Raw genomic sequence first — 24,282 nt, 5'->3', positions numbered from 1 at the left:
AGGAAGAGGGAGTAGGGAGGAGGTGAAGGAAGAGGAGGGAGTAGGGAGGAGGTGAAGGAAGAGGGAGTGGGGAGGAGGTGAAGGAAGAGGGAGTAGGGAGGAGGTGAAGGAAGAGGAGGGAGTAGGGAGGAGGTGAAGGAAGAGGGAGTAGGGAGGAGGTGAAGGAAGAGGAGGGAGTAGGGAGGAGGTGAAGGAAGAGGAGGGAGTAGGGAGGAGGTGAAGGAAGAGGAGGGAGTAGGGAGGAGGTGAAGGAAGAGGAGGGAACGATATGAGAGCAGAGATCACTCCAGAGAGGATGAATGAAAGAGAGAGGAGAGGAGGAGGGAGGAGGATAAGGGGAGCTCTTACCATTCGTGTATGGGTGTGCCACCTTTTTGTTTGTCATAACTCTTGCTGTTGCGTTGTTAACCTGTGTTCAGATACAGAGTTTAAACAGTTAGAGAGAACACACAAATGCACACACACACACACACACACACACACACACACACACACACACACACACACACACACACACACACACACACACATACACACACACACACACACACACACACACACACACACACACACACACACACACACACACACACTAGACAGTCAGCTCAGCCAGTGAGGCTAACCTGCATATTGGAGCTTCAGTTTTGCCAGGCTTATAATATAGTTATACTATAGTTATACTATAGTTATACTATAGTTATAACATAGTTATACTATAGTTATAATATAGTTATACTATAGTTATAATATAGTTATACTATAGTTATAGCAAAACAAGACCTAATAATATAACAATACAGAATAATACAGTGCCTTCAGAAATACGGTGCCTTCACACTCATTGGCTTTTCCCACGTTTTGTTGTGTTACAGCCTGAATTTAAAATGGATTATATTCTTTGTCATTGACCTACACACAATATCTCATAATGTCAAAGTAGAATTATGTTTCGACTACCTCATCTCTGTACCCCACAGATACAATTATCTGTAAGGCCCCTTAGTCGAGCAGTGAATTTCAAACACCGATTTAAACACAAGACCAGGGACGTTTTCCAATGCCTCGCAAAGAAGGGCACCTACTGGTAGATGGGTAAAATAAAAAAAAGCAGACATTGAATATCCCTTTGAGCATGGTGAAGTTATTAATTACACTTCGGATGGTGTATCAATACTCCCAGTCACTACAGAGATACATGCATCTTTCCTAACTCAGTTGCCGGAGGGGAAGGAAACAGCTCTGGGATTTCAACATGAGGCCAATGGTGACTTTAAAACAGTTACAGAGTTTAATGGCTGTGATAGGAGAAAACTGAGGATGGATCAACAACATTGTAGTTCCACAATACTAACCTAAATGAATACAACTATTCCAAAACATGCATCCTGTTTGCAATAAGGCACTAAAGTAAAACTGAAAAAAATGTGCCAAAAAAATTAACAATGTCCTGAATACAAAGCGTTTTGTTTGGGGAAAATCCAACACAACAGTACCACTCTTCATATTTTCAAGCATGGTGGTGGCTGCATCATGTTTGGGTATGCTTGTCATCGGCAAGGACTATCAAGGTTTTTTAGGGTAAAAAGAAACGGAATAGAGCTGAGCACAAGCAAAATCCTATAGGAAACCTGGTTCAGTCTGCTTTCTAACAGACACTGGCAGAAGAATTCGCCTTTCAGCAGGACAATAACCTAAAACACAAGGCCAAATCTACACCGGAGTTGCTTATCAAGACGACATTGAATGTTCCTGAGTGGCCTAGTTACAGTTTTGACTTAAACCAGCTTGAAAATCGATGGCAAGACTTGTAAATAGCAGCCCACAACCAACTTGATAGAGCTTGAAGAATTTTAAAAAGAATAATGTACACATATTGTACAATCCAGGTGTTGAAAGCTCTTAGAGACTCACAGCTTTAATCTCTGCCAAAGGGGATTCGAACATGTATTGACTCAGGGGGTTGAACACTTTTACATTGGAATATTTTCTGTAGATCATTGACAACAAAAAAAGACATTTAAATACATTTTAATCCCACCTTGTAACGCACCAAAAAGTGGAACAAGTCAAGGAGTGAGCACTTTCTGAGGACACTGTATATCACCAGCATCAGATGAACAGAAAACCAAGCTAAAATCTTCTTGGTGAAGGGAACCACCTTGTCCTTGTAAACCTAATGAGCCAGCATCCATTTTCTACAAACATCTCTATCAATCGCTTAGGGCCTCTCACTCTAAACAGAAATGTTCAAGTAATTTTTTTAAATCTATCCCTCTGAGGTTGCTGAGTGAAAAACAGCTCTCCGTATCAACCAGCCCCTGGCAGCGTCGAGTTGAGTTTAGTATGTTTTCCTAACCCACCGTGTTAGCATTTCCCTTGGCCGCTAATTAGAGCTAATGGATTTCATATCCAATAGACCAGCAGGTCATACCTTGAGGCTACGCTAACACTACACTAGCCTGTGTCTGATGTGATGTATGGGCCCAGCTATTATTTATATATTACATACAGATGAAGTCGGAAGTTTACGTACACTTAGGTTGGAGTCATTAAAAGTCATTTTTCAACCACTCCACAAATTTCTTGTTAACAAACTATAGTTTTGGCAAGTCGGTTAGGACATCTACTTTGTGCATGACACAAGAAATTGTTCCAACAATTGTTTACATACAGAATATTTCACTTATAATTCACTGTATCACAATTCCAGTGGGTCAGAAGTTTACATACGCTAAGTTGACTGTGCCTTTAAACAGCTTGGAAAATTCCAGAAATGTATGTCATGGCTATAGAAGCTTCTGATAGGCTAATTGACATCATTTGATTCAATTGGAGGTGTACCTGTGGATGTATTTCAAGGCCTACCTTCAAACTCAGTGCTTCTTTGGTTGACATCATGGGAAAATCAAAAGAAATCAGCCAAGACCTCAGAAAAAAATTGTAGACCTTCACAAGTCTGGTTCATCCTTGGGAGCAATTTCCAAACTCCTGAAGGTAACACGTTCATCTGTTCAAACAATAGGATGCAAGTATAAACACCATGGGACCACGCAGCCGTCATAACGCTCAGGAAGGAGACGCGTTCTGTCTCCTAGAGATTAATGTACTTTGATGCTAAAAGTGCAAATCAATCCCAGAACAACAGCAAAGAACCTTGTGAAGATGCTGGAGGAAACAGGTAAAAAAGTATCTATATCCACTCTAAAACGAGTCCTATATCGACATAACCTGAAAGGCCGCTCAGCAAAGAAGAAGCCACTGCTCCAAAACCGCCATAAAAAGCCAGACTACGGTTTGCAACTGCACAAGGGGACAAAGATCGTTCTTTTTGGAGAAATATCCTCTGGTCTGATGAAACAAAAATAGAACTGTTTGGCCATAATGACCATCGTTATGTTTGGAGGATAAAGGGGGAGACCTGCAAGCAGAAAACACCATCTCAACCGTGAAGCACGGGGGTGGCAGCATCATGTTGTGGGGGTGCTTTGCTGCAGGAGGGACTGGTGACTTCACAAAATAGATGGCATCATGAGGGAGGAAAATTATGTGGATATATTGTAGCAACATCTCAAGACAACAGTCAGGAAGATTGTGGAAGGCTACCTAAAACGTTTGACCCAAGTTAAACAATTTAAAGACAATGCTACCAAATACTAATTGAGGGTATGTAATCTTCTGACCCACTGGGAATGTGATGAAAGAAATAAAAGCTGAAATAAATCATTCTCTCTACTATTATTCTGACATTTCACATTCTTAAAATAAAGTGGTGATCCTAACTGACCTAAGACAGGGAATTTTTACTAGGATTAAATGTCAGTAATTGTTAAAAACTACGTTTAAATGTGTTTGCCTAAGGTGTATGTAAACTTCCGACTTCAACTGTATATTACCTTAACAATAGGGGTGGCAGGTAGCCTAGTGGTTAAGACTGTTGGGCCAATAACTGAAAGGTTGCTGGTTTGAATCCCGGGGCCAGCAAGGTGGGAAATAGTTTGCTGTTCTGCCCTTGATCAAATCAGTTAATACACAACAACTGCTCCCCGTGATGATGACGTGGACGTTGATTAAGGCAGAACTCTCTGATTCAGAGGAGTTGGGTTAAATGACTCCTGCACCTCTCTGATTCAGAGGGGTTGGGTTAAATGACTCCTGCACCTCTCTGATTCAGAGGGGTTTGGTTAAATGACTCCTGCAACTCTCTGATTCAGAGGAGTTGGGTTAAATGACTCCTGCACCTCTCTGATTCAGAGGGGTTTGGTTAAATGACTCCTGTACCTCTCTGATTCAGAGGGGTTGGGTTAAATGACTCCTGCACCTCTCTGATTCAGAGGGGTTTGGTTAAATGACTCCTGCACCTCTCTGATTCAGAGGGGTTTGGTTAAATGACTTCTGCACCTCTCTGATTCAGAGGGGTTGGGTTAATGACTCCTGCACCTCTCTGATTCAGAGGGGTTGGGTTAAATGCGGAAGACACTTTTCGGTTTTGTAACTGACTAGGTTTCCCCTTAATGGGGGCGGAGGAATGGCAGATATGGCGAAAACACCCTGAGAGAGATGGAAAATATATCTATATGTTTTTGCCCTGGAATGTCTGCTAGAAGCGCGGGTGCTTTGGATAAACAAGTGGGATTTAAAGCAACGTTGGCAGCACTTTGATACCCAGCGATTGAGTTAATTTAAACATGTATTTGCGGGCAGGGCACAGAAGTGATTCAGAGACGGAAAGAGCGTGTGTATATATGTATTTAGAAAAGCACGAGTGAGGACTTCAAACTGGCACATACATCAAGCTGAAGTCTGTCGGGATCAAACCTGGAACTGAGTGTTCTGTTCTGCTCCTTAAGTATCAAACACACTCTGATCTGAGCTGAACTGATACACATGCCCCTAAACACACACACACACACACACACACACACACACACACACACACACACACACACACACACACACACACACACACACACACACACACACACACACACACACACACACACACACACACACACATGCAGAGGAGATATATAAACACATGCACTCGCACACACTCACACACACACACATACACACACTTACGGCTCAGAGTTCAGCATTCAGCATGCAGCGATCAAGGTGCATCAGGCAGAGGGAGAGAGGGATGGTGGAGGAGGAGAAGAGAGGGGGATGGCAGGCAGGCATCGCCAGGCAGAGGGAGAGAGAGAACAGGGTAGGGAGGAAGGGATGAGTAGAGAAGAGGGAAAGAAGGCACCTCTATTTTGCGTCCCTCTACGATTGTACCATTTAGTTTCTCACGTGCACGGTCCGCATCTGCACTCGTTTCAAATGTTACAAACCCAAAACCCTGGGATCACCAGGAACGGAGAGAAACAGAAGAGAGAGGAGAGAGGGGAAAAAAAGGGGGACGAAATAAGAGAGAGAGAGAGAGAGAGAGAGAGAGAGAGAGAGAGAGAGAGAGAGAGAGAGAGAGAGAGAGAGAGAGAGAGAGAGAGAGAGAGAGAGCAGGGAAACCGTAAGAATAATGGGAATGAAATAATAGAGAAAGGGAAAGAGGAGAGAGAAAACACACAGTAGAAGATAAGCATCAGGGAGAGCGAGGGACATATTCAGCAGACGAAAGAGAAATGTGAGCAGGTTTAGTGAAACTCAAAAAACACACAGTCAGAGTTGAGCTGGAAAGGAGAAGGATAACTAAACACTGAATTCACAAGCACAACCTGATACTCTCCACTGTGTGTCCTAGAGCAAAATGGACGTGTTTGTGCGAGTCTCATCTTTACACAAGGGAGTCATATTTGTGTGTCTCCCAAACTGTTTGGATGCTATAGACGGAAGTTGGCAGATCGGCCGTACCGACTTCAGACGAGTCTCGATACACTTGTGTGGGTCGGAGAGCAAAACAGAGCTCGTGTTCTTGGGAGTCTCATCTTTCCATAGAAGGGTCATAATAGTCATAAAGGGTTTTGTGAGAAGGTCTGACAAACACTCTATCTCTCTATCTCTAGCTTAAACTGACAGATCTTTATGGGGATTTTTTTATTATGCTAACTAGATTTCCGTGGGAGAGCGAACATCGATTTCAGCCGGTTAGATATGTCTGCTGGTAAACAGCATGTTGGACAAGATAGATCAATTAACTGGGTCTGTGTGGGAAGCCATAAGATGTGGCTGGTAAACAGCATGTTGGGAAAGATAGATCAATTAACTGGGTCTGTGTGGGAAGCCATAAGATGTGGCTGGTAAACAGCATGTTGGGAAAGATAGATCAATTAACTGGGTCTGTGTGGGAAGCCATAAGATGTGGCTGGTAAACAGCATGTTGGACAAGATAGATCAATTAACTGGGTCTGTGTGGGAAGCCATAAGATGTGGCTGGTAAACAGCATGTTGGGAAAGATAGATCAATTAACTGGGTCTGTGTGGGAAGCCATAAGATGTGGCTGGTAAACAGCATGTTGGACAAGATAGATCAATTAACTGGGTCTGTGTGGGAAGCCATTAGATGTGGCTGGTAAACAGCATGTTGGGACAAGATAGATCAATTAACTGGGTCTGTGTGGGAAGCCATAAGATGTGGCTGGTAAACAACATGTTGGGAAAGATAGATCAATTAACTGGGTCTGTGTGGGAAGCCATAAGATGTGGCTGGTAAACAGCATGTTGGACAAGACAAGCCTCCAGTCCTCACAATCCTTTAGACATTGTGTGTATCCTATTACCTATATGGGCACTGGTCAGTAGCGTGCTATCGAGGGAATAGTGTGCCATTTTGGGACCCGGCCTGGACACCCTATACATCCTGTGTTACTAAGGTCCTGGACACCCTATACATCCTGTGTTACTAAGACCCTGGACACCCTATACATCCTGTGTTACTAAGGTCCTGGACACCCTATACATCCTGTGTTACTAAGGCCCTGGACACCCTATACATCCTGTGTTACTAAGGTCCTGGACACCCTATACATCCTGTGTTACTAAGGTCCTGGACACCCTATACATCCTGTGTTACTAAGGTCCTGGACACACTATACATCCTGTGTTACTAAGACCCTGGACACCCTATACATCCTGTGTTACTAAGGTCCTGGACACCCTATACATCCTGTGTTACTAAGGTCCTGGACACCCTATACATCCTGTGTTACTAAGACCCTGGACACCCTATACATCCTGTGTTACTAAGGTCCTGGACACCCTATACATCCTGTGTTACTAAGGCCCTGGACACCCTATACATCCTGTGTTACTAAGGTCATGGACACCCTATACATCCTGTGTTACTAAGGCCCTGGACACCCTATACATCCTGTGTTACTAAGGCCCTGGACACCCTATACATCCTGTGTTACTAAGGTCCTGGACACCCTATACATCCTGTGTTACTAAGACCCTGGACACCCTATACATCCTGTGTTACTAAGGCCCTGGACACCCTATACATCCTGTGTTACTAAGACCCTGGACACCCTATACATCCTATGTTACTAAGACCCTGGACACCCTATACATCCTGTGTTACTAAGGCCCTGGACACCCTATACATCCTGTGTTACTAAGGCCCTGGACACACTATACATCCTGTGTTACTAAGACCCCGGACATAGTATACAGACGTTTCTCACCGCGGCGTGATCGTATGCATATTAGGGATCCTATAGACTTTACTGCTTGATGCAAATAACAAGCCTGCCCTTTAAGGGAAAATACAACAAAGTACATCTCTCTCTATCTGTCTCGCTCTCTGTCTCTCTCTCTCCATCTCTGTCTCTCGCTCGCTCTCTCTCTCTGTCTCTCTCTCTCTCTCTCTCTCTCTCTCTCTCTCTCTCTCTCTCTCTCTCTCTGTACCATGGAGAGGTAAGGAGGTGAGATGTGAGTACTGCTGTACCATGGACCGTGAGTCAGAAACCAGTTTCAGTGTGGTACTGCACAGTATGTCACAATGTATGGCATGCAGGTGCATTAGGGAGCATGGCCTGGAGGCAGATGAGCCAGAGACAGGCTAGTAATTATTACACTGAGGAGGTAGGGACCTGTGGAGAGATGGATGTGGAGAGAGAAAGAGGGAGAAAGAGAGAGAGAGAGAGAGAGAGAGAGAGAGAGAGAGAGAGAGAGAGAGAGAGAGAGAGAGAGAGAGAGAGAGAGAGAGAGAGAGAGAGAGAGAGAGAGTGAAAGGTAGAGTAGAGAGAGAGAGAGAGAGAGAGAGAGAGAGAGAGAGAGAGAGAGAGGGAGTGAAAGGTAGAGTAGAGAGAGAGCGAGAGAGAGAGAGAGAGAGAGAGGAGAGCGAGAGAGATGGAGTGAAAGGTAGAGTAGAGAGAGAGAGAGAGAGAGAGAAGTGACACTAGTTGCGGCACACTTACCTTGGAGCCTCGCTCGTTAAAAATGATCTCCACATCTAAAATCTTCCCAAATTGCTGCAGAGAGAGAAATTGAGAAAGGGAGAGAAAGGGGTAGAGGAGAGAAATAGGAGAAAGAAAGAGAAGGGAAAATAATTAGAACATGCCACATTTGGCAGGAGTTTTGACCAATTGTTTGGCACACTCCAAAATGGAATCCCTTTCACAGTGAACCCAAAGGCTAACAGCACTATACACCTCAAAACATCCATCCCTCTGAATGAACAAACTGCTCTCCTCTGCTAACAATGAGAATAATTAAATAGCCATTCACTTTTAAACGCTGTGTTTCTTTCCCTCTGTCTCTCGTAATAAAAAAGACACTCATTCGACGTTCTGGCTGGAAAGGCGCTGAAATGTGAGCTATAGTGTTAATGTGTACATCTGCATACTATAGAAAAGCTCTCAGCACCAGTCGTCCTTCAACCTCTCGTCTGTCTGTCTGTCTGTCTGTCTGTCTGTCTGTCTGTCTGTCTGTCTGTCTGTCTGTCTGTCTGTCTGTCTGTCTGTCTGTCTGTCTGTCTGTCTGTCTGTCTGTCTGTCTGTCTGTCTGTCTGTCTGTCTGTCTGTCTGTCTGTCTGTCTGTCTGTCTGTCTGTCTGTCTGTCTGTCTGTCTGTCTGTCTGTCTGTCTGTCTGTCTGTCTGTCTGTCTGTCTGTCTGTCTCTCTCTCTCTCTCTCTCTCTCTCTCTCTCTCTCTCTCTCTCTCTCTCTCTCTCTCTCTCTCTCTCTCTCTCTCTCTCTCTCTCTCTCTCTCTCTCTCTCTCTCTCTCTCTCTCTCTCTCTCTCTCTCTCTCTCTCTCTCTCTCTCTCTCTCTCTCTCTCTCTCTCTCTCTCTCTCTCTCTCTCTCTCTCTCTCTCTCTCTCTCTCTCTCTCTCTCTCTCTCTCTCTCTCTCTCTCTCTCTCTCTCTCTCTCTCTCTCTCTCTCTCTCTCTCTCTCTCTCCCCTCCTGATAAAAACCTATAGAAACCTGTTTTTATCTGCGACAAGAACCCTTTACCAATTAAAAAAAGAGAGAGAGGCAATGGGAAAGAAGGAGTGGAGGAGTGGAAGAATGGAGGGAATGCCCATCAAGGCTAATGATAAACCATACATTTGTTTATTATCTGCGGTGATGAATACCACGGTCGTAATTAGCTGTCATATTGGTCATCATCTCGCCTTATCGCTGGGTGGTTACCGAGCGGATCCTATAGGCCGTTATCTGATCACACTTCTAATGGCCCTGATTGGCTCAATACCTCATCAGAGACGGGGGTCTTGGCCACGCACTTTTCCAGTCAGCTCACTAAGACTGGGGGTGTCCCAGCTGATACTCTAACTCTAACCCAACTCTAACCTAACCCAACTCTAAACCCAACTCTAACCCAACTCTAACCCAACTCTAAACCCAACTCCAACTCTAACCCAACTCTAACTCTAACTCTAACTCTAACCCAACTCTAACCCAACTCTAACCCAACTCTAAACCAAACTCCAACTCTAACCCAACTCTAACTCTAACTTTAACCCAACTCTAACTCTAACCCAACTCTAAACCCAACTCCAACTCTAACCCAACTCTAACTCTAACTTTAACCCAACTCTAACTCTAACCCAACTCTAAACCCAACTCCAACTCTAACCCAACTCTAACTCTAACCCAACTCTAACCCAACTCTAACCCTAACTCTAACTCTAACCCAATTCTAAACCCAACTCTAACTCTAACCCAACTCTAACTCTAACCCAACTCTAACTCTAACCCAACTCTAACTCTAACCCAATTTTAAACCCAACTCTAACTCTAACCCAACTCTAACTCTAACCCAACTCTAACTCTAACCCAACTCTAACTCTAAACCCAACTCTAACTCTAACTCTAACCCAACTCCAACTCTAAACCCAACTCTTACTCTAACTCTAACCCAACTCTAACCCAACTCTAAACCCAACTCTAACCCAACTCTAACCCAAATCTAAACCCAACTCTAACTCTAAACCCAACTCTAACTCTAACCCAACTCTAACCCAACTCTAAACCCAACTCTTACTCTAACTCTAACCCAACTCTAACCCAACTCTAAACCAACTCTAACCCAACTCTAAATCTAACTCAACTCTAACCCAAATCTAAACCCAACTCTAACTCTAACTCTAACTCTAACCCAACTCTAACCCAACTCTAACTCTAACCCAACTCTAACCCAACTCCAACCTAACTCTAACCCAAATCTAACTCTAACACAACTCTAACCCAACTCTAACTCTAACCCAACTCTAACTCTAACTCCAACTAAACTCCAACCCAACACTAACCCAACTCTAACCCAACTCTAACTCAACTCTAACTCAACTCCAACCTAATTCTAACCCAAATCTAACTCTAACACAACTCTAACCCAACTCTAACTATAACCCAACTCTAACTCTAACCCAACTCCAACCCAACTCCAACCCAACTCTAACCCAACTCTAACTCTAAACCAACTCTAACTCAACTCTAACTCAACTCCAACCTAACTCTAACCCAAATCTAACTCTAACACAACTCTAACCCAACTCTAACTCTAACCCAACTCTAACTCTAACCCAACTCCAACCCAACTCTAACCCAACTCTTACTCCAACCCAACTCTAACCCAACTCTAACTCTAACCCAACTCTAATCCAACTCTAACCTAACTCTAACCCAAATCTAACTCTAACCCAACTCTAACTCTAACCCAACTCTAACCCAACTCTAACCTAACTCTAACCCAAATCTAACTCTAACCCAACTCTAACTCTAACCCAACTCTAATCCAACTCTAACTCTAACCCAACTCTAACCCAACTCTAACCCAACTCTAACTCTAACCCAACTCTAACCCAACTCTAACCCTTTTAGAAACACAGCAGCAAAAGTGTGTCAGAACTTCAGTTGGTGTTTATGTCTGTGTCTGGATGTCTGCAGGCCTGTCCCCTGCCAAGGAGCCAAGGAGCCCAGGAGCCCAGTAGTTCAGTAGCCCAGTAGCCCAGTAGCCCAGTAGCCCAGTAGTCCAGTAGTCCAGTAACCCAGTAGCTCAGTAGTCCAGTAGCCCAGTAGTCCAGTAGTCCAGTAGCCCAGTAGCCCAGTAGTCCAGTAGCCCAGTAGTCCAGTAGCCCAGTAGTCCAGTAGTCCAGTAGCCCAGTAGCCCAGTAGCCCAGTAGTTCAGTAGCCCAGTAGCCCAGCAGCCCAGCAGCCCAGTAGTTCAGTAGCCCAGTAGCCCAGTAGCCCAGGAGCCCAGTAGCCCAGTAGTTCAGTAGTCCAGTAGTCCAGTAGCCCAGTAGCCCAGGAGCCCAGTAGCCCAGTAGCCCAGTAGTTCAGTAGCCCAGTAGTCCAGTAGTTCAGTAGCCCAGTAGTCCAGTAGCCCAGTAGCCCAGTAGCCCAGTAGTCCAGTAGCCCAGTAGCCCAGTAGCCCAGTAGCCCAGTAGTCCTGTAGTCCAGCCAGGAGCCCAGTAGCCCAGTAGCCCAGTAGTCCTGTAGTCCAGGAGCCCAGTAGCCCAGTAGCCCAGTAGTCCAGTACTCCTGTAGCCCAGTAGCCCAGTAGTCCTGTAGTCCAGGAGCCCAGTAGCCCAGTAGCCCAGTAGTCCTGTAGTCCAGGAGCCCAGTAGCCCAGTAGCCCAGTAGCCCAGTAGTCCAGTACTCCTGTAGCCCAGTAGTCCTGTAGTCCAGGAGCCCAGTAGCCCAGTAGTCCTGTAGTCCAGGAGCCCAGTAGCCCAGTAGCCCAGTAGCCCAGTAGTCCTGTAGTCCAGGAGCCCAGTAGCCCAGTAGTCCAGTACTCCTGTAGCCCAGTAGTCCAGTACTCCTGTAGCCCAGCGGTGGGGAACAGAGACCTCGCTTGCATCGCAAATGGCATCCTATTCCCTACATAGTGCAATATTTTAGATAGGACCCTATTCCCTAAGTAGTGCAATATTTTAGATAGGACCCTATTCCCTATGTAGTGCACTATTTTAGATAGGACCCTATTCCCTACATAGTGCACTATTTTAGATAGGACCCTATTCCCTACATAGTGTACTACTTTAGATAGGACCCTGCACAAGTAGTGCACTACATAGGTTACAGGGTGTAATTTGGGATGCAAACCAGGATGCAGCGGTACCTCTCCTCTCTCCTCTCTCTTCTCCCTACCCTCCTCTCCTGTCTCCACCTCTCCTCTCTCTTCTCCCTACCCTCCTCTCCTGTCTCCACCTCTCCTCTCTCTTCTCCCTACCCTCCTCTCCTGTCTCCACCTCTCCTCTCTCTTCTCCCTACCCTCCTCTCCTGTCTCCACCTCTCCTCTCTCTTCTCCCTACCCTCCTCTCCTGTCTCCACCTCTCCTCTCTCTTCTCCCTACCCTCCTCTCCTGTCTCCACCTCTCCTCTCTCTTCTCCCTACCCTCCTCTCCTGTCTCCACCTCTCCTCTCTCTTCTCCCTACCCTCCTCTCCCCTGTCTCCACCTCTCCTCTCTCTCCACCCTCCTCTCCTGTATCCACCTCTCCTCTCTCTTCTCCCTACCCTCCTCTCCCCTGTCTCCACCTCTCCTCTCTCTCCACCCTCCTCTCCTGTCTCCACCTCTCCTCTCTCTTCTCCCTACCCTCCTCTCCCCTGTCTCCACCTCTCCTATCTCTCCACCCTCCTCTCCCCCGTCTTCACCTCTCCTCTCTCTCCACCCTCCTCTCCTGTCTCCTCTCTCTTCTCCCTACCCTCCTCTCCCCTGTCTCCACCTCTCCTATCTCTCCACCCTCCTCTCCCGTCTCCACCTCTCCTCTCTCTTCACCTCTCCTATCTCTCCACCCTCCTCTCCCGTCTCCACCTCTCCTCTCTCTTCACCTCTCCTCTCTCTACCCTCCTCTCCCCTGTCTCCAACTCTCCTCTCTCTTCTCCCCACTCTCCTCTCTCTAGTCTCCACCTCCCTTCTCCCTTCTCCCCTCTCCCCTCTCTCTTCTCCTCACCCTCTTCTCCATACCCTCTCTACCCTCCTCTCCCGTCTCCACCTCTCCTCTCTCTACCCTTCTCTCCCCTGTCTCCAACTCCCCTCTCCCCATCCTCCTCTTCCCAGCCTTATTGTAATGATGCCACAGCCTTGGTCTCCCCATAATAAGACCTTGAATCAAGTAGTTGATTTCAATAGATAAATAAACATGGTGTCCAAGCCGACGTAATACCAGCAGAGCACATGCAAGGTCACCGTCTCACTGTGTTTTATTGCACCTCACATCGTACCTCACACACACCTCACATCGTACCTCACACCACACCTCACATCGTACCTCACACTCACACCTCACATCGTACCTCACACCACACCTCACATCGTACCTCACACACACCTCACATCGTACCTCACACCACACCTCACATCGTACCTCACACACACCTCACATCGTACCTCACACCACACCTCACATCGTACCTCACACTCACACCTCACACCGTACCTCACACTCACATCACACCACGCCTCCTTGTCTATGAGCAGGGAACACACCCCGGCCTGTGTAATATTATATACTGGTACATACAGACAACAGACCTGGCGCAGCAATGCAGCACCAATTTGGAGGAGGAGAGAAGAGCCCATGCTTGTTTGTGGCCTGCCAGATAGACTGAGTCTAAATAAGAAAAGCAACACGGCCCAGTGAACATGTGATTGTTTATATGTCTCCCTCACTCCTCTCTTTTCCTCTTCCCCAAAAGGACAAAAACCCATTGTTGGTAGTCTGCTGTGTGTGTGCACGTGTGTGTGTGTGTGTCTGTGTGTGTGTGTGTGTGTGTGTGTGTTTTTGTGTGTGTGTGTGTGTGTGTGTGTATGTGTGTGTGTGTGTGTGTGTGTGTGTGTGTGTGTGTGTGTGTGTGCAAGTAAAACAAAAAATGGCTGAAAGGGCACTTCCTGATTTGGCCTCGTTTTGAAGATTTCTCTTTAAGAAATGATGACTGAAGCCAAACAAGGGTGTGGTTTGATGTGGGTGTGGTTTAATGTGGGTGTGGTTTAATGTGGGTGTGGTTTGATGTGGGTGTGGTTTGATGTGGGTGTGGTTTGATGTGGGTGCGGTTTGATGTGGGTGCGGTTTGATGTGGGTGCGGTTTGATGTGGGTGCGGTTTGATGTGGGTGCGGTTTGATGTGGGTGTGGTTTGATGTGGGTGTGGTTTGATGTGGGTGTGGTTTGATGTGGGTGCGGTTTGATGTGGGTGCGGTTTAATGTGGGTGTGGTTTGATGTGGGTGCTGTTTGATGTGGGTGCGGTTTGATGTGGGTGTGGTTTAATGTGGGTGTGGTTTGATGTGGGTGCAGTTTGATGTGGGTGCGATTTGATGTGGGTGCGGTTTGATGTTGGTGCGGTTTGATGTGGGTGCGGTTTGATGTGGGTGTGGTTTGATGTGGGTGTGGTTTGATGTGGGTGTGGTATGATGTGGGTGTGGTTTGATGTGGGTGTGGTTTGATGTGGGTGCGGTTTAATGTAGGTGTGTTCTGTTAGCATATATACCCTGACAGGTAATGTCGTTTGTCTCTCCTGCGTCACCTTAACAACATAGACACAAAATAGTCACTTCCTTAGAATAGTCAGAATGAAATCAGATAAATCAAGAAATCTGTAATTAATTAACAAGATGCTTGCGAATGGATTTTGGAATGTTGTCAAGTTGCAGCTGGGATAAAAGTGTGTTCTGGTCGTCTCAATTCTAATTTGACTGACACTATCAAACACATCAGCAAGTTGTCCCTCCATAAAGGGCTTAGGGCCAAGGGTTGTTTCAATATAACATTGGCAGCGTGTTTCAAAGAAGTCTGAAGTGCTGCGTGATGGGCAGGTCTGTCTCACTGTCTTAGAGGTTCTGGCTGCAATGATTGGACAGAGCGCGCACAACTGCCTCTCTCCTGTTAGTGGCCACTGGGCGTGGGCATGATCGTAATCCAACCCTCCAGTAAATCGTGACGAACTCACTTACAAAACTCTGTTTTTGGACGAGATTGACTTTATGACCAAAATTATTCTATTTACACTTTGTAGTCAATTTTGACACTAGAATTAAAGTTTCTGATTTGTTTCAATGCCACACAGGCCATAGGGGCAGTTGACCTTTAAGCATTGAATCTAGAGGGCGAACGGGCGTGAGAACGTGCGGGCGGGTGAACTGGCGTGAGAACGTGCGGGCAGGTGAACTGGCGTGAGAACGTGCGGGCGGACGAACTGGCGTGAGAACGTGCGGGCGGGCGAACGGGCGTGAGAACGTGCGGGCGGGTGAACTGGCGTAAGAACGTGCGGGCGGGTGAACTGGCGTGAGAACGTGCGGGCGGGTGAACTGGCGTGAGAACGTGCGGGCAGACGAACTGGCGTGAGAACGTGCGGGCGGGCGGGCGAACGGGCGTGAGAACGTGCGGGCGGGTGAACTGGCGTGAGAACGTGCGGGCGGGCGAACTGGCGTGAGAACGTGCGGGCGGGTGAACTGGCGTGAGAACGTGCGGGCGGACGAACTGGCGTGAGAACGTGCGGGCGGGCGGGCGAACGGGCGTGAGAACGTGCGGGCGGGTGAACTGGCGTGAGAACGTGCGGGCGGGCGAACTGGCGTGAGAACGTGCGGGCGGGTGAACTGGCGTGATAACGTGCGGGCGGACGAACTGGCGTGAGAACGTGTGGGCGGGCGGGCGAACGGGCGTGAGAACGTGCGGGCGGGCGAACTGGCGTGAGAACGTGCGGGCGGGTGAACTGGCGTGAGAACGTGCGGGCGGGCGAACTGGCGTGAGAACGTGCGGGCGGGCGAACGGGATCATTAGAGACACAGCAGAATAAAGCTCCTCTCTTCCTAATGACTGGGATGAAAGCAACGGTTAATTGTTGTCTACACCGGCCACATTATTTCATTCTAATTACCCTGTCAGATGGAGGGAGGGTGAGAGAGAGAGAGAGAGAGAGCGAGGGAGGGAGGGAGGCTGTGTATCAGGGTGCATGAAAACAAATGGACGGACGGACGGACGGACGGACGGACGGACGCACGCACGCACGCACGCACGCACGCACGCACGCACGCACGCACGCACGCACGCACGCACGCACGCACGCACAAACACACACACACACACACACACACACACACACACACACACAAGCACACACAACCTTGTCCGCCTCACTCAGCAGAAGCACAATGGAATTGATCACCTGGCTTGTGGAAGAGAGAGAGAGAGAGAGAGAGAGAGAGAGAGAGAGAGAGAGAGAGAGAGAGAGAGAGAGAGAGAGAGAGAGCATGAGAGAGAGAGAGAGAGAGAGAGAGAGAGAGAGAGAGAGACCCAAAATGCATGTGGGGTTGATGGTTTCCTAAATAAAATTATGAAATATACAGACCACAAATTCAAATTGGCGATACTTAAAATGTTTAACATCATCCTCAGCTTTGACATCTTCCCCAATATTTGGAACCAAGGACTGATCACCCCAATCCACAAAGTGGAGACGAATTTGACCTCAATAACTACCGTGAGATATGAGTCAACAGCAACCTTGGGAAAATCCTCTGCATTATCATTAACAGCAGACTCGTACATTTCCTCAACGAAAACAATGTACTGAGCAAATGTAAAATTGGCTTTTTACCAAATTACCGTACGACAGACCACGTATTCACCCTGCACACCCTAATTGACAAACAAACAAACCAAAACAAAGGCAAAGTCTTCTCATGCTTTGTTGATTTCCAAAAAGCTTTTCACTCAATTTCGCATGAGGGTCTGCTATACAAATTGATGGAACCCATTGCCCTTTGCCCTTTATGGTTGAGAGGTATGGGGTCCGCTCACCAACCAAGAATTCACAAAATGGGACAAACACCAAATTGAGACACTGCATGCAGAATTCTGCAAAAATATCCTCCGTGTACAACGTAGAACACCAAATAATGCGTGCAGAGCAGAATTAGGCCGATACCCACTAATTATCAAAATCCAGGAAAGAGCCATTAAATTCTACAACCACCTAAAAGGAAGTGATTCCCAAACCTTCCATAACAAAGCCATCACCTACAGAGAGATGAACCTGGAGAATAGTCCCTTAAGCAAGCTGGTCCTGGGCCTCTGTTCACAAACACAAACACACCCCACAGAGCCCCAGGACAGCAGCACAAACAGACCCCACAGAGCCCCAGGACAGCAACACAAACAGACCCCACAGTGCCCCAGGACAGCAACACAAACACACCCCACAGAGCCCCAGGACAGCAACACAAACAGACCCCACAGAGCCCCAGGACAGCAACACAAACAGACCCCACAGAGCCCCAGGACAGCAACACAATCAGACCCCACAGTGCCCCAGGACAGCAACACAAACACACCCCACAGAGCCCCAGGACAGCAACACAAACAGACCCCACAGAGCCCCAGGACAGAAACACAAACACACCCCACAGAGCCCCAGGACAGCAACACAAACAGACCCCACAGAACCCCAGGACAGCAACACAAACAGACCGCACTGAGCCCCAGGACAGCAACACAAACACACCCCACAGAGCCCCAGGACAGCAACACAAACAGACCCCACAGTGCCCCAGGACAGCAACACAAACACACCCCACAGAGCCCCAGGACAGCAACACAAACAGACCCCACAGAGCCCCAGGACAGAAACACAAACAGACCCCACAGAGCCCCAGGACAGAAACACAAACAGACCCCACAGAGCCCCAGGACAGAAACACAAACACACCCCACAGAGCCCCAGGACAGCAACACAAACACACCCCACAGAGCCCCAGGACAGCAACACAAACAGACCCAACCAAATCATGAGAAAATAAAAAGATACACACATTTCCTTCAGGTTACACACACCCACAAATAATTCCAAAAGATACCCAACTTTAATGAACTTTCATATCTATTGGGTGAAATACCAACATGTACAATCACAGCAGCAAGATTTGTGACCTGTTGCTCCAAGAAAAGGGCAACCAGTGAAGAACAAACACCATTGTAAATACAACCCTTCTCCATCACTTTATTCAGGCAAGCACAGCAGAACTTTCCCTCTCCTCCTCCAGCTCATCCACCTCCCCTCCACCTCCTCACATTAATCCATTGTCTCACAGCTGTTGCTTAGTCTCCTCCCATAGTGAATGACTGGTTTAGCCCAACACAGACTGGAGAAGCTAATGATGCTAACGGTTTATACCTGTTATAATGGGCCTGTGCTAATGGGCCTGTGCTAATGGGCCTGGGGTGCAGATTAAATGCACTATAAACAACTTTTTTTTTCTCTGTCTGTCTGTGTGTGTGTGTGTGTGTGTGTGTGTGTGTGTGTGTGTGTGTGTGTGTGTGTGTGTGTGTGTGTGTGTGTGTGTGTGTGTGTGTGTGTGTGTGTGTGTGTGTGTGTGTGTGTGTGTGTGTGTGTGTGTGTGTGTGTGTGTGCGTGTGTGTGTGTGTGTGTGTGTGTGTGTGAGAGAGAACTGCTCCCTAACAGGCTAATGACACAGTCTTCTTTTACTAAATAAACACTGTAGTAAATGAACTTTAATCAGCCCACTAATGAATTGGCATCAAGGGGAGACTACAATAGAAGCTTTAGCTGTCCTATCTATCCCCCTCTGATACCATTACTGCTCACATGTTCATCTCTACACTGATTTGTTATTGTAAATGACATGGAGGAATAATAATTACACACAACCTGAAAGGCCAAATGGTGGAACATCCGAGAAAGCGGGATGGAATGGAGCCTTATGGAATAGAATGTCAGGAGCTTCCGACTGACATGATTCCCTGTTCTGTTAGGAATGCTGCTGCAGCATGATGGAAAGATGGGGGTTCTACCTGGAACGCTGCGGCTTCTAGAAGAGGTGATTAGGCAGATGAAGGAAGGTATCATTAAAAGTCCATTAGCGAACCCTTGATGTACGTCTCGCTTCTCGAGAGAAACACACACACAGATATACAGGAGCACTGTCCACGCACGCACGCACGCACGCACGCACGCACGCACGCACGCACGCACGCACACACACACACACACACACACACACCTGGTCCAAGGTTGTGTGTGTCTGGGGGGAGGTGTGTGTGTGTGTGATGTACAGTAACGACTTGTTTAAGAGCCACTCTGGGACTGGGATGAAAAGAACCCTCTTTGGTGTGTGTGTGTGCGTTTGTGTGCGTGTATGTGTGTGCAGGTGTGTGTGTGTGTGTATGTGTGTGTGTGTGTATGTGTGTGTGTGTATGCTACAGTAAGGATTCATTTTAGACCCTACCTCCAGGAGAGTGACTGTAAGGACCCTCTTGCGGCTGGCTCTCTAAGTGCCTGGTTATTAATTAAACATAGCGATGGCACTGGGGACATTATATTAGCCTGTTTCTCTCAGTGTGGTGCAAAATGAACAGGCTTCTGAAGCGACTGGGGCACAGCTGGTGTCTAGTGGGATCCATCCCGGCTCTCTGTGTCATGCTGTATTCAAGTGCTCCTTGGAAATCGAAATTTAGAAAGGTTTTCAGGAACTGACTTGAGACAAACCTCATTGATACTGTATACCTGAAGCCTGGTGTTTTGGAATTTGGAATCTCATATTTCAGATCATTCCAAGACATGAAAGCAAAAACAGCATTCTGGAGTTTCCCTGTCGGATAGTTTAGGAGTTTCCGATATTCTGAGAAAGCTATCAAACACTTTAATGGTAAAGGAGGCCGCAATGCATGCAGGGAGGTCTCAAGCCCTCTGTGATATATTCGAGGTAAGCGTTGGGATCTGTTCCAAAAGGCACCCTATTCCCTATATAGTGCACTACTTTAGACCAGGGCCCTATTCCCTATATAGTGCACTACTTTAGACCAGGGCCCTTTTCCCTATATAGTGCACTACTTTAGACCAGGGCCCTTTTCCCTATATAGTGCACTACTTAGACCAGGGCTCTATTCCCTATATAGTGCACTACTTTTTACTAGGGCCCATATGCCTTTGGTCGAAAGTAGTTAGGTTAAATTTTAAATGTAAAAAAAAAACTAAAATAGTTTTCCATTTGGGACATAGACGTTGAGATTAGAGATTTCCGACAAGGTCGTTGTGAGAATGAGAGAATTGAATCCGTGAAATGATGCTTTGAATCCCAATTACCAGTCTACCATTAAGCCCTCATACTCATGGCTTTAATTTCCTCCTAAATGTGTTTCTCTAATTGTGAAGTCAAATCAAATAAGGTTGGGTAATGAAACCGTTTTGTTATTTCATTGTATTCATTTTCTCTTTATGTGCCTGCGTCTGTACAGTAGCACCCGACCACGCAGCTAAGAGTTCTTCTGAGATGTCGGTTTCATTTTATTTCTGATGAGGACCTAAATTGTCACAATAAGGACCGTTAAAAGGAAGCTTTCAATTGGTGTGTTCCACTGATTATAACCTCCTCGTGTGTTGCAATGCCTCGTCGTTGCCTGGCTTTTTCTATAATGTTCCAATATTCCCTTTCTGCTATAATGAAAATAAATTCCATTTACTATAATGCCTGGCTATTGCCTTTGTTTGCATTGTGGCGGTGCTCAAACGGAGTCGTAATGGCACATTGAGCCAGTCGCTCATTGCTGCATTTAAAGGCAATGGGAGAGAGCGGCACTGGAGCCCATTGTGGGGATGGCAAAGCCCTGATGGAATCTGGGCCGCAGTGCTTCAGCTCTGCCCACAACGATTAATCCTTAAGACTGGACCATCGACAAAGAGGAGGAGGGTGTGTGTGTCGGTGTGTGTGTGTGTGTGTGTGTGTGTGTGTGTGTGTGTGTGTGTGTGTGTGTGTGTGTGTGTGTGTGTCTGTGTCTGTAGACTCTGACAAGATGACATGTCCCTCGTATCCTGTCCCACCACCCTGGAGACAATTGAACAACCACAACTAACTAACCAAACTGCTCAACTGCCTTGTCTGTGACTGAAGTATCGAACCAAAGAACCAAAAGTAACTTTTCAAGCCTTAACTTTCCCGTGAAACTGATTGGACAGTTTGAGTTTCCAAGTGTCTAAAGTACAAAAAAAGGGCAAAAAATGTGACTTTGTTTTGACTTGTCCGAGCCCGGTCCTCCTCTTCAGGGTCTGTGTCAGTGTAGTCCTTCAGACAACAGGGTAAGACGCACTCTGAGCATCGCTGATTGTAGTGAGTTCTACCAGATTGTCTGTCTCTTCTAATCCCTCGCTCCTCTCTCCTCTCTCCTCTGTCAGTGTCTCTGGTTAATTGTGGTGCAGAACTCAGTGCCTTGGAGACTTCACTAAGTGACCGGGGAGTGTTACTGGTGAGTTAGAGTACCAGGCTTCACACACACACACACACACACACACACACACACACACACACACACACACACACACACACACACACACACACACACACACACACACACACACACACCAAATCTGTCCCTGACTGGATCCTGTCACCCTACACACACCTAATGAGGATAAAGTCCCTTTTAACCACAGTGCTGAGGAATACCATTAATCGTGTCTCCATTGCGGGACCCTTCCATCTCCTCTACCTCTCCCCACATCAAGGCCTCCGATTCTGGGGGACAGGCACCGCCAGCTATGAAACAAAGTCCTGGCCGAAAGGGAGCAAATGTTCGGCTCCATTTGAGAACCAGGAGACGGGAGAAATGTCCAGCCTATTATTATTGTAAATGTTATACAGTGTAGTAGACTATATGTATTGGCTGCCATTAGTAACACTGTACTGTAAAGAGAGGTCTTAACAAGCTGTAGAGCAACACACACCATGAGTTGATCTCTCTCTCTCTCTCTCTCTCTCTCTCTCTCTCTCTCTCTCTCTCTCTCTCTCTCTCTCTCTCTCTCTCTCTCTCTCTCTCTCAAAAATTCAAAATTCAAGCTGCTTTATTGGCATGAAAAACATTGTGTCAATACTGCCAAAGCAACAATGTATACAATATACATTGTAATAAAAAATAAAAAAATTAAACTATAACTAACTTAAAACTAAATAACGGTCATCTTCACCATTACATCGGTACTACAACTACTATCATCATTACCACCACTACCACCACCACCATCATTAAACTGCTATCATTACCATTACCACCCATACCACTACTATTTGGAATGATAAACAACAATAATAATAGTAATAACAATAACAGTAATAACAATAACAGTCATAATAAGTAAGTTACTGCTTACTATGCAGATGTTATTATTCATATTATATTATTATTCTCTCTCTCTCTCTCTCTCTCTCTCTCTCTCTCTCTCTCTCTCTCTCTCTCTCTCTCTCTCTCTCTCTCTCTCTCTCTCTCTCTCTCTCTCTCTCTCTCTCTCTCTCCCTCTCTCTCTCTCTCTCTCTCTCTCTGCAGGGCGTGTTGTTTGTTTATGTTCTCGCTCGCTCTGTCGTTCTTTCTTCTACTCACACTATCTCCCTTCTGTATACTCTCTCTCTGTTTCTTCTACTCACACTGTCTCCCTTCTGTATACTCTGTCTCTCTGTTTCTTCTACTCACGCTATCTCCCTTCTGTATACTCTCTCTCTCTGTTTCTTCTACTCACACTGTCTCCCTTCTGTATACTCTGTCTCTCTGTTTCTTCTACTCACACTATCTCCCTTCTGTATACTCTCTCTCTGTTTCTTCTACTCACACTGTCTCCCTTCTGTATACTCTGTCTCTCTGTTTCTTCTACTCACGCTATCTCCCTTCTGTATACTCTCTCTCTCTGTTTCTTCTACTCACACTGTCTCCCTTCTGTATACTCTCTCTCTCTCTGTTTCTTCTACTCAAACTGTCTCCCTTCTGTATACTCTGTCTCTCTGTTTCTTCTACTCACACTGTCTCCCTTCTGTATACTCTGTCTCTCTGTTTCTTCTACTCACACTGTCTCCCTTCTGTATACTCTGTCTCTCTGTTTCTTCTACTCACACTATCTCCCTTCTGTATACTCTGTCTCTCTGTTTCTTCCAGTCACACTATCTCCCTTCTGTATACTCTGTCTCTGTCACGACTCCCACCAAAGATGGCTCCCCTGCCTGTTCGGGCGGCGCTCGGCGGTCATCGTCGCTGGTCTACTAACTGCCACCGATCCCCTTTTCCTTTTCTGTTTGTTATGTCTTATTGGTTGCACCTGTTTCGTGTTTGAGTTTTGATTCAGGACTATTTAAGCCTGTTAGGCCCGCCTGCTTTTGTACGGGCTTGTTTTCTGTTAGTGGAGGTTTGTTGCGTGTTGTGTTCCCTGTCTGTTTCTGCCCAGTTTTGGGTTGGACACTTTTGATTATCGCCTGTTGTTTTGGGCGTTTATTTTGGATACCGCAATAAAGTTTGGTTTCCCCCATGATCCTCTGCTCTCTGCACTTGACTCCGCACCCACCACTCCTGGCTGTGTGACAGTCTCTCTGTTTCTTCTTCTCATCTAACATTATGTGGGAGTGAGAAGCTAGCTGACTCTGTGCTCTATGGGGATTTCTTGGTCATTTTGTTGGAATTTTAAACAACATGACTGAGTTGCTGTAGTTGGTACTGCAACTTATTTTTATTATTTAACATTTATTTTACTAGGCAAGTCAGTTAAGAACAAATTCTTATTTACAATGACGGCCTACCGGGGAACAGTGGGTTAACTGCCTTGTTCAACGCTCTAACCACTAGACTATCTGCCGCCCCAAGGAGTGGGTACAAGATGCCTATTGGGCTGTAAGGCCAGAAGTGAAGAAAACAGCCTGAGACCAGCAGAGTTAGAAATCTATAGTACGGGCCGGTCCTACGTTCCTCCAGGAACAAAAAGGATTAAATAAGTCAGAACAAGTTGCCGCAAACAACTGATACAGGGTCAGATATTTACTTCTTCCTTTTACAAAGCAGAGAATAAAACTGCTTTTCTAGAATCATTCTGTAATTCTAGAACAGTCCTGTGATTGAACCGTGTTCTGTTCTGAGAAC

At 46.5% G+C, this 24,282-nt stretch overlaps 1 protein-coding gene across 1 annotated transcript in view; it reads right to left on the bottom strand.

The window, feature by feature from the left end:
- Nucleotides 1-285: 285 nt before the first annotated feature.
- LOC120042515 (RNA binding protein fox-1 homolog 3-like) overlaps nucleotides 286-24,282 on the bottom strand; it is a gene marked incomplete at its 3' end in the record, with an annotated part of 48,866 nt that continues 24,869 nt past the window's right edge. Inside the window, exons 3-5 of the mRNA XM_038987346.1 lie at nucleotides 8,361-8,414; nucleotides 5,252-5,344; nucleotides 286-409 (exon numbers count right to left, since the gene is read on the bottom strand). Coding sequence (XP_038843274.1) covers nucleotides 286-409; nucleotides 5,252-5,344; nucleotides 8,361-8,414 — 271 coding nt within the window. The remainder of the gene's footprint in view (nucleotides 410-5,251; nucleotides 5,345-8,360; nucleotides 8,415-24,282) is intronic.

This window comes from Salvelinus namaycush, unplaced genomic scaffold (assembly GCF_016432855.1).
Source record: "Salvelinus namaycush isolate Seneca unplaced genomic scaffold, SaNama_1.0 Scaffold700, whole genome shotgun sequence".
Taxonomy (NCBI): domain Eukaryota; kingdom Metazoa; phylum Chordata; class Actinopteri; order Salmoniformes; family Salmonidae; genus Salvelinus; species Salvelinus namaycush.
Note: the sequence above shows the minus strand (reverse complement) of the source record. Positions and strands in the feature narration are given on the sequence as shown.